Raw genomic sequence first — 11192 nt, 5'->3', positions numbered from 1 at the left:
GCTATGATGAGCACGTGAAAGTGAGAAATGCGTATTAAAAAATGGGCGACATGACACTTTCCAGTAAAGGTGTGGCACACTATCCACGTTGCATTCAGCGTCCGCCTTTTTTTCCTCACCCCATGCCCCAGTTCACCGTTCCCGGAAGAGCTCCAGATTCAAGCATGGGCTAAACCACCCGCGAGCTAAGTGGGGGGTGGTAAATGTCGAGAGATTTATATTTATCCCTATATATAAAGAGCTGTCGGGCTGTTGTTTTATAATAGAACATAGGCATGTTATCTGGAGCCGTTCTAAAGGGTTGTGTTTGACACACTGATAACTCATGACAAATCACAGTCCCTTGGAACCCCGGGTTTTTCACCGTAGTGAACTAGTCCATTCATTTTCAGAGGCAGCAGCTGGCTGCCAGCGGTTCAAAACAGGACTGACCCTGTCATAAGAGACAGCAGTGTACCAGTGCAGTCGCGTGTGCTGTGCGGTCTGTTATATGTAGTGGTGTCTAACCTGCTAAATGCACCTTTTATATACAGGCGAGAAACATCCTCTCCCTCGAAACGTGTATTTGTTGCAATCACTCGTTTGCCTCTAACTAATTTTCTGGACCATCTTTTAAAGGCGAAACTGGTTTTCTTTAAGGGACTTCTCTTCCATGACCCCAAGAAGGAGGTTTTGAATGACCACAGCAATACCACGTTTAATTTCCTTCAAGAACCACCGCGGAGCTCCGCTTCAAGGGTCAGGATTTCTTTTCAAGGATTACGAAGTGCCACTTTTGTTTGATATTTAGTAGCCCGTGCAGTTTATCACCTGCTCATCCGGCTTTTTCAGAAAGTACATTTCGCCTTTGCATGAACATAGAGAAGCAACGTAGATCAAAACGGTGTTGACTTAGCGAGCTTTTGTTACACAAACATTGCACTGCACCGCGCTGTGAGGACAGCGTGACCCTTTTCCATTCACCACTGGTCTGCTTGAACAATTCCGAGGCAGAACCATGGCGGACTGGCTGCTCCTGAGCCTAATTGCTGGACTGATGGCCCTCTTGCTACTCACAATCTTTGGCGTAGCTGTGTATTCCGGACTACTGACTGAAGTGGTAGTTGGGGCTGGCACCCCACCTATCCGCAGCATCACCGTGGCCTATAAGTTTCGGGTGGGGCCCTACGACGAGAGCGGTAACCTGTTTACGGAGAGCTGCAGCGTTGCCCCCAAACTACCATCAATAGGTGTCTACTATGACAATGTTCTCCAGGTACGTGGCAGTGACAGAATGAGACCTAAAATACCTCGGGGGAGGAATAGGTTATTAATGAAAATTGTTAATTGTAGGTATACTGTCGACTGTTATCAAAAGCGTTGTACATTGAAACCGTTTATAAGAAAGATTTGTACAGTGGGGGAAATAGACCAAACAAACCATATGGTGAAATAGGTGCGTAAGTCAATACAAGATATTGAAAAGGCATGGCCGGTACAAACACTTAGATGTTTTGATTCATGTTGAAGAAGTGCAACCATCTGGTGTTAGAGACACCCGTTTTTTTTACTGCTTATTGGGGATTGGGGCAGTTTTGCAACCAGCAGGTACGTTTTAAAATGCTCTTGCATTCTGTGAGTCTAATAGTGGATGGCTGAGAGTGGGGATGGCATTCCCATGGCGTGGGCCTAGAAGTTCAGAGGATTGGAATGTTTATGTGCTGCTTGGTGTTTGCATGAAAGTGAAGATGGTAAGATTGACTGTGTAAACATGGCTTGTGAGAAATTGGGAAATATGAGGAGACTATGCGTTGGGGTGGTCTTAAATACAAGAATAAGTAGCGTTTATTTTGCTCTGGGCAGGCTACGTAGGTAGTGAAATACCCAAACTAATGATTTTATCAAGGCAGAAAAGCACATTGACTGTGCCGACTATTAAAATTTACTATTTTGCTCAAAGCAAGCATGTTGTTAAGATACGTTTATACCTGGAAAGGATGGGGCTTATGGGTTCTTCTGAAATGGAAGTGGAAGAAGAAGAAGAAGATGTCAGTCCTTAAGCAAGGAAGCATTAGGAAACGGAAGGTGGAATTGCCATTCAAAGATATTATATTGGAAGAGCAGTGAAGTATAAAACAGAAAAAAATACCTGGGTGTTATGATCATGAAGATGGTATTAGAGACTAAAGGAGGAGATGTTATTTTGAAGAGTACCCGTGTAGAGAGACGAGGAGGAGATCATTGAGGGACACTAACAGGCAATGGTGTAGCTGTAAAGTAGAAGAGCACAATGATATGGCGAACAAATGGATAGTGAGTTAGCAGCCGAAGCAGTCAAGTGTCTTCCCTGTGGTGCTTAGAACAGCAATGCCATTTCAATGCGTACCATTTAGTTGGGAAGCAGTAAACATGCTGTCTAGCAGCAACTGCTAGAAATCCAACCCGTTCCTATATACAGCTGCCTTTTTGGTGTGTAGTGCTGGTGGGAACGCTGGGAGATGAAAAAGGAAGCAAAAAAAACTAACGTTGCTACTATTGTCTATTTTATAGTTAGTTCTAAGTAAATGGGGCCACCATATTCCACCAACACAACTGGACAGGTACCACAAGCATTGGCATTTGCTGGGCATGGAATAATAGCTCACAAATTGAAAGATGACATCTCAGCACTTTCAGCTAAAGGGTCCTGTTGCCGAACATCCTTGCCCAGGACACTAAAGCTATCACTTGCTCCGACCCATGTCAAAGCATTCACCCGCCCCTATATCTCATTTACTCTGTTAGCCATACCACGTTCCTCAGGCAGGACCATCGGAGGCTGTAATAGGCTTTACTGGTAAGGGCTTGATCAGTCTGTTTATAGTTCAAAACCAACTTGATAAAGTTAACTGTTTATCATGATTTTGTATATAGTGGTGTACTTGCACCTTTAGGGATCAAAGTGTTCTCTTGGAGTTTCAAGAATAGGGTAGCCGGTATTTGTGACACATTGAATTGCCATATCCCATTGTCAGTACTTCCTGCCCTCCTGCAAAGAAGGAATGCCATTGTATTGTAGTGCCTCTTTCTCTCTTTAAGTGCTATATATATAAGAGTTGATGGGCTTAGCAGGCCGAATTTACAAACTTAAGAGAACCTAGTACTGCTAAGTGCACCATTTTTGATGGAATAGAAATGCTGCAGTTTGACTGCTTTGGATTTGCTTTTTTCTTTAGCAATGTGTAGACAGTGGCACACTATCTATCCTGTATTATAGTGCAAAGCAGTGCCCCTGACTATAATTTCGATGTCTTGCTTTGTGAGATCAGAGAGAAAAAAACAAAGTTATCCTTACTTTGGCTTACACGGTGCTGCACAACTGCTTCGACTAAACCCCCTGGCAAGTTCAACAGGCAAAGAAAACTCAGATGCAGTTTTTTTCCCTAGCTGGGATCCAACAATCCGTCGTTCACATACTATTATTCTCGGCATACTACAGTTATCCTCCTCCCCTAGTCTTATACCTCAGGGTGAGAACATCACCTACCTCAAACCCTCTCCTGAATACTGATTATCGACCTTTCTCTTGCTATTTTTTGTACCTTGCAGTGGTACTGTCTGTCCTGACGTGTTGCGAAAGCTTTCACTGCTCCTGACGATGAGGTGTATTTTCTGTCTTGACATAACATTTTTACTTTACAAAGGTTTTGGCTATGCCAGAATTTGCTAGTTTGAGAAGGAATCTCGCTGCTTTTAAGAAGGGATATACTCGTTTTCTCCTGCTAGGGTTCATGGGTGCCCTCCCTTATGACTCGCTACTCTCTGATTTCTTGCAGGTTCTCACAGCTATCCTTTCCGTTAAGGTTCAGATTATAAATTGGAACTCTTCTTAAAATACCCTTCAAGTAGATACACTGTTGGTCCTTATATGCTCTTTGGTGTTGGTCTTTGCATGTTCATTACTCTGAAGTAAGCGTGACAGGTCCTGATACAGATATAAATACCCTTATATTAAAGCTGTATGTGGATAGGAGAATGGTTGCTTACTTGTGAGTTGTGGGTGCTTCCTCTCAGACTCCAGTTTTTTTTTCTTCCCTGTGCTGCTGTCTCAATATGACTTGGCTCCGAGCCTCCATATTCTGCCAGTTCACTGGGGATCCTTGTGACTTCTGATACAGGGCCGCTGACTCGCAGAAGGCAAGAACCTTCCAAACAGTCCTGACAAGAGTGACAAGACATCAATGAATTCAGGGAAATAACCAGTTTCCCTAACATGACATATTTTCATAAAAATACATATATCACATTCAGACAACAACTTTATTCGGCAATTTGCATCAAAGTTCATCAAGATCACAATAAATAAAATATTAAGATAAAATAGCTGGAGATTTTACATTTCATGAAAATATAAAATCCTTACAAAAATCCAGACAATAAATAATAACAAGCATTTGTAATGCAATGGGTCTCGCATTTGCTTGACCTAAAGCCATTAGCATTGTAAAGTCCTAATCGGACTTTTATTGCAACGTAAAATGAAAAGTAATACAGTTTTACGTAAGCAAACCTATTTAAAGCATCACGCCATGAGCCTGAAGGAGCACACAAAATGAAACAGAAGTTGACTTGCAGCCAAACATATCGGCAAATGTGCAGCGAGATTGTGATGCATAGGTAATACAAATAAAAAGTATTCCAGAAACCACGCTGAAAATATGGAGCCTTGTATGTTTTCAGTAGTTGGCCAGTGTGCTCGAGGAGGGCTAAACACCGGAAGAGGCATGACGTATGCATGCCTTTCACAAGTAAAATCAAGCGATTTCTAAAAGGCAAGCCCACAAACCAACAAAACTGAATGGTGTGCAGTGGGCGTGGTTAAAAGCCCAGAGAGATTACAGCAGGCTAGAGCGCTTGCGTGCTTGACCCTAAAAATGGGAAAAAAATTAGCACAATCAAGGTAGGTAGGCTGAACAGCATTTAGTCCAAAGCGGCTCCAGGAGAGAGATTTTTATGTCTGATCCTCCACACAGCCGTCAAAAACCTGGAGACCGCAAAAGCCACCAACTGGCTTGTGTCTTATTATAAAATCCTCAGTGCCTCTATGTTCCCCAACCCCTAGATTCCGGCACAGGCACATGATTCATTTCCTCCTAAGACACTCATATGTGGGACAGAAAAGTAAAAAATGTGTGACTGATTCACTAGGAGCAATGCAGAGGGGACTCTTCCCGGCTCCATACCTCGGTTCTGTCCACCCAACCAGCAGTAAAAGACATAAGCAGCAGCGATCCATATCTCAATTGCAAATACAACTTCCTCGCAGGAGTGAGCTCGATTTCGTCCAGAAATTGATACACTTCAAAAGAATACTTCTGCTGATGGAATGTCGCAGTCAGAGTGCCCCGATTGGAACAGCGTTGTGCTATACTAGACTTGTGTTGCCAAAAAGCACTGTTTATATGACCTTTAGATTCAAGCAGTCCTCCTGAGGTGCATCACATAAACGAGCTGACCCAATATTTGCAAGGGTTACTTTCACAGGCTTCAACCAAGCAATATCGCTGCAAGCAGCAAACGTAAGACCTAGGCTAAGCCACTTTGATATATATTCAGCTTAGGCGTTGCCCAGACTCTTCTCAAGTACAATAAGGGCTTTAGACTAGCTTTATCTGGGCCAAAACCAAGTTCCAGCCTAAGGAGCAGCAGTAGAGGAGTAATGGACAGGCCTGTCAGTTGACGCATAAAGCGGTTTTCGACTGCCGCTAAAGACAACGCACCCCTATGACCCCATAGCTCAGCACCATATAGGGCAGATCTCAACGCCTGTTGATATATACTTGCAGCGCTGGGGAGGTGGGCCAACATTGAGAACCTTTATGCATCCTTACAAGCCCCCCTAAGTTTGCTCTAGCTTAAGTCTACGCTTTACTATGTGATTTTGCCAGTTGAAGTTTTCAGTGAGGGTAACTCACAGATAATCAAAAATGTGGACATATTCCAAAGGGAACCCTGTAAGCATGAGGTTTGGACAAGAGGTGGAACATAGATTGAAAACCATATATTTTGTTTTGGTGATGTTCATTTCTAGGCCCCTGTCGATAATTTTTTGGGGGGCCCATGCGAGATTTAGACAAAAGCAATGTGTCATCTGCAAACATAATAGCCGATACCCTGATGTTTGCTAAACTGGGTGCATCAGACTCGCGAAGATCCACGAAGTCTGCAAGATCCTAAATGAAAAGCATGAAAAAGGTGGAGACAAGGACACAGCCCTGCCTGACCCCTCCCTATTTACTGCAAATTGATTTGTCAGTTCCCCCTTATGCCCACATTTAACTTGGGCAAAGTTATTCTTGTGTAGCCTCTTAATCATTTTTAGCGGATAGGGAGGGACCCCCATGTTAGCCAGGAATTGCCAAAGTTTGGATCGAGGTACAAGGTCAAACGCCTACTTTAAATCGTCAATCACCACATAAAGGCACCCCGCCCTAATTGGACAAACTTCCAGTTCATCAACTGGAGGGTTAATACCTGGTCAGTAGTGCTGCTTCGCTCTCTAAAACCAGCTTGGAAGAGGGTAAGTATTTCTGCAGTGGTCCTCCACTTCTGCAATCTAGACGGAATCACCCTTGCAAAAAGTTTTTGAGTGCTGTCAATTAGGCTAATGGACCTATAATTGTCCGGAAGGTCGCAATCACCCTGTTTGAAAATGGGAATGATCTCCGCCCCTGCCACGATGGTGGAGTAGCAGCCCCCTTCATAATGGCACTGAAATTAAGGCAAGATAGGGACTCCACACCTCTGGCTTGTCTAAAAAGAGATCCCCAGGAACCTTGTCAAGCCCTGGGGATTTATGGTGAATATGTTTTTTTGTATGGCTAGAACAACCTCCTCAGTGCCAATACCTAATGAATCTGAATGGTCACTGAGCGGCCCAGTTAAGTCAAGAGACACAGCAGGGGCTTCGATCAACTCTGGAGTGGAATAAAGATTAGAAAAAATGGGCGATCCATTCAAACATCGGAAAATGATTTTCAATAGGAGAGAATCCTTCAAGGCTGCCAGTCGCTGTTATATTCCAGAAAGAGCGAGGATTGCCTTACCAATATTAACAATCCCTCCCATTTTCTTCTTTCCCACTCTCACTGCTTCCTGAATGGTGAGTTTATAGGCACTACTAGTATCTTGAATAATCAAATGCTCTTGTAATTTAATGGCACAGGATGACACCCTTCTTGCATCACTGCACTGGCTTGTGTACTATGTGGGGGGAGCCTGTCTCTTACCTGCATAACTAGATTACACATGAAAAATATGTCTCAGATTTTGAAACAATTCTGAGTGTATGTTACTACATTTGATCAGAGCCTCTCCTTCCAACCCGGACTGGTCTATTAACTACCAGCTCCCCTAATCCATCCGCAATCAAATTATACATTTGTCTAACTGTGTCCTTTGATTCAATTACAAAGCTCCATTTAACCCTGTGTCTGTTAGTGAACAGGACAAGTCATGGAGGTGGACATCTTTGTCTCATGGGCCAGGGCATTTGAATCACTGTCCAGTTGTGGTAAAGCAACCTTATCGATTAGATTCATCCACAACCGGATGTCGAGCAAAAAATAATCAACTAGGGTTATACTCTGTGGCCAATTGAACGTAAAATTGCCATCTTTATCAGAGTATGATCTCTCCTAAACCTTGATTCAGCTTGAGGGCATTGAGTTGGATTGCTAAGGGGGACCATTTTTTATAGGGGGGGATAGTAAGCTCTGAAATAGATCAGTAATGGTCTTCTTCTGATGTGTCCAGCCTAACATAGATGTCTAGTGGCGCAAACTGACAATTGAGGTCACTACCACCTAGCTTAACCACTTCAACAGGGAGTGTCGCCTGATGTGCGGACAACAAACTGATTACCTCCGATTCACGTTTGTTCCCAGACACCCTGCAAATAAACATTGTATATGTTACATATAATGTTGCTTTGCATGGTGAAACTGTTACACAATAAATCTGGCAAACCTAGTTTAAGTTCCATAATTTTACACATTAAGGAGGTTTTGACCCAAGTTCTAATACCTCCCGAGGGTCTACCTCTCCCACAGATCAATGGTGCACTCATTCTGGCCTTTAATTGTGTTGGCAGCTCTCTGGGCCTTGCCACAGCAGCCACGAAAGTGTCTGGCAACTGGGCCCTACAGAGGTCCCTTGAACACTGACAGATTTTAGCCTTTTCTCCAGACCTAGGTTTGCCTTTGATGGATTTACACCAAGAATTACACAGTGTTTGAAAAGAGATATGACTGTGGTCCGCAGCTCTGTTTGTAATTGCTGCCTGTAAACACACTTTTCCAGTGACATCTTGGGTAGTTGACTGTCCAGGGTGGTGGTAGATGTGTGAGATCAGAGAGACTGAAGAGCTCCTGGTTGCTGATACAACCCTTCACTTATATTCTGTACCACAATTCACAAGTTGGCTATGGCGAATAGGGACCTGAAAATTATGTATATTCTGAGGTTCTAAAGCAGTAAGTTGTTTTCCCCAGAAGGATGCTTTGAGAGACTTGGACAGGATGTTCCTCACGCTGGCTTACACACTATGATGGAACATTAATTTGCATGTTAACTGGGAAGGGGGAGCTGCAGTACAAAAGATGTACTACACAACAAAGCTTTAGTAAAATTTTTACCATTAGTGATGCTTATAAGGAGGAGTGTAATGACATGTTGTGAAGCCGTCCTAATCAAGTAGAGGTTTGGCCTTTACAGTAGCTGATAAGTTGGTTGTTATCCACTAAGATTAATGGGGAGTCACATACATGTAAACAAAATGTGTACAGAACTACAGTGAGAAACCGCGAATGGTGAAAGCGTTTTCCAGGGTTGCATCTTCTGACCTGAAAATTGAACTTGGATCCCCTAACAAATGCCCAAATTCACTGAGGTTTCTTAGTATGATTCAAACCGGTAACCTACTTATTAATTCACTATGTTGCAGCAGACGTATTAACCAACATTTACCAGTATAGCAAGGAAGAATCTGCATGAAACACACAGATCTCCTCACAAGGAGCCTAGACACACTAAGTTACCTTACGATGTGATAAATATTTTCCAGAAGATGTAGCAGTAAGGAAGGCATACTGTTTGTACTATTAAAATCTGTGGGCAATTGAAGATCACGTGTTCAAATTTAAAAAAAAATCCCTTCCAAGAGTGATACATTGAGGACCAGTGTCGTGGGTAGTCACAACACCTGTTCAGTGTTGCTTTACAGCTATACTGTGGTAACAAGCTCCATGTAAACAGAAGTGTGTGTGTGAGATTTGTGTGTGATTTGTGTATTCAAATGAGTGTTGTAAAGGGCTGTCATATTGTGCATTAAAGCTGGGAAATCTATCAGCAATCTGTTGCATGGCCCCAGATGTCACTCCTGCAGAGCGGAACCTAGAACTTAGGAATGTGGGTACGGACGGGTAAGCTGTATTGCCAAACGGATGGGTGAGGTGATCATGCAGGGGTGTGGAATTTAGTAAAATATCTACTTGTCCAATGGACAGGTTGCTTCTTAAATCTACTTGTCCCTTTGGTGCCATGTAGTGTGGCAACAAATTATGGCAGAATTCTTGTTACTTAAGAGCTCTGACAATAGTCTTTCTGATTATGCCAGGGCTACTACTATAGTAGGGCTTGAATACTTGCAATTGCAATTCCTATATAGCAAATTCCTTATTTTGCCACCTTGCCACAGATCTACACACTGGGGCTGGAGGAAGCAGCAAGCAATAATTCCAGGGCTGGAATGCCTTTGAGTTTGCAAACCTACTAACTTGCATGTTTTAAGGATTTTACCTTCTCTTCTTTAACCTTTCCCCATAAAGAGAAAGGTTGGAAATTTACTCCTGACAATGGCAGTTGCAGAAGTAGAAGTTCTTCCAGGATCTGGAAAAAAGTGGTTGGAGGGAAAGTGAACTTGAAAAATCTCAATAGATCTACACATGCATATTTGCACGTGCTAAAATACAGTTCACAAATACTTCTCTTGGAGTACAATTTCCTGGTCTACTTATGTAAGTTCTTGTGAATTCTTGAAAGCCACTAATTCAAAGGCATATACCATGGGTGCACTTTTGCAACTTTCTTTAAGAATTGGGTCCTGAATTAGGTCGGGCGTTAACAAAGGCATTTTGTTTTTATTAAACTTCTATTTCTTTCTCTGTCCATTGCCTGGCTTAGCTGTGAGTTCTACAAGGCAAATATTGGCACACAAAGTAGTTTTGTTCAGTGCCAGGACCGTGGCAATCAGTGGTGTAACACAACTGGAGGGGGCCCCCTGCAAAGAACATGGAACCTTTCCCCCCCTCCAGATTCACTCTAGGCAGGTGCTGCGCTGAGGGGGGCTGTGGGGCCTTTGTTACGCCACTGGTGGCAATGTGTACTTTTTGAGACAACGTTTTTTTTTTTTGTTGCCTATGTTTGTTACAATGGTGAGGGCCTGGCAGCTCCCATAACAATAAAGTGTTACAAAAGCCATGTCAAAACAACACGCATTTTCAAAACCTGTGCTTGTTTATTTTCATGCTTCCCATAATCTTGTTGAAAATGGTTACACTGATTTTCCAGCAGGAATATTTTTTTGTAAATACTAGCATGCATCAACACATTTTATTAAATGACGCTTCAAAAAAACAGTACCTAAATTTTCCTGGTTGCGAAATGTTTTTTTTTTTCCTACTTGCATTTTTTTCTGAACATTTTATTTTTAAAGCAAATGAGTCATCACTCTTCTGCAAACATTTGGATCTAATCAGAGACCATTCTGGGAGCATCATATTTAGCCTCATATTGTTAAACTTCTCAAACGTGTGTACATCTTTTTTAAATTGAACCACTGTCAGTAGTGCAGTGTGACGTTAAAACGTTTATTTACAGCACTCACCCTAATTATGAAGGCTTTTCATTAGCGAGCCATAAATACAAGTTCAAACAGCATTAACGTATGGACACGGGTATTACCTCAACTGCAGGCAGATCCCTGCTCTGTAATCTAGCAGCCAACGGGTTTGTGCTGCAGGGAGTTGGGCTTATTTTTCCCAAGGACAAAATAAAACATGAAAACCTGTTGCCCTTGACCCCAAACAATATGTCCCAGGCGTTGGGCGACAGGAATCCAACATCCCTGGCCTGGCCTTCTGAGTGACCCAGATGCCCTTCTTTCTTCTTCTATA

General features: G+C 42.7%; 1 protein-coding gene across 1 annotated transcript in view; it reads left to right on the top strand.

Moving 5' to 3' along the window:
• The first annotated feature begins 375 nt into the window (after positions 1-375).
• TEX264 (testis expressed 264, ER-phagy receptor) overlaps positions 376-11192 on the top strand; it is a 511145-nt gene continuing 500328 nt past the window's right edge. Inside the window, exon 1 of the mRNA XM_069206754.1 lies at positions 376-1255. Coding sequence (XP_069062855.1) covers positions 998-1255 — 258 coding nt within the window. The 5' untranslated portion in view covers positions 376-997. The remainder of the gene's footprint in view (positions 1256-11192) is intronic.

Source organism: Pleurodeles waltl, chromosome 9, assembly GCF_031143425.1.
Source record: "Pleurodeles waltl isolate 20211129_DDA chromosome 9, aPleWal1.hap1.20221129, whole genome shotgun sequence".
In the NCBI taxonomy this organism is placed as follows: domain Eukaryota; kingdom Metazoa; phylum Chordata; class Amphibia; order Caudata; family Salamandridae; genus Pleurodeles; species Pleurodeles waltl.
Note: the sequence above shows the minus strand (reverse complement) of the source record. Positions and strands in the feature narration are given on the sequence as shown.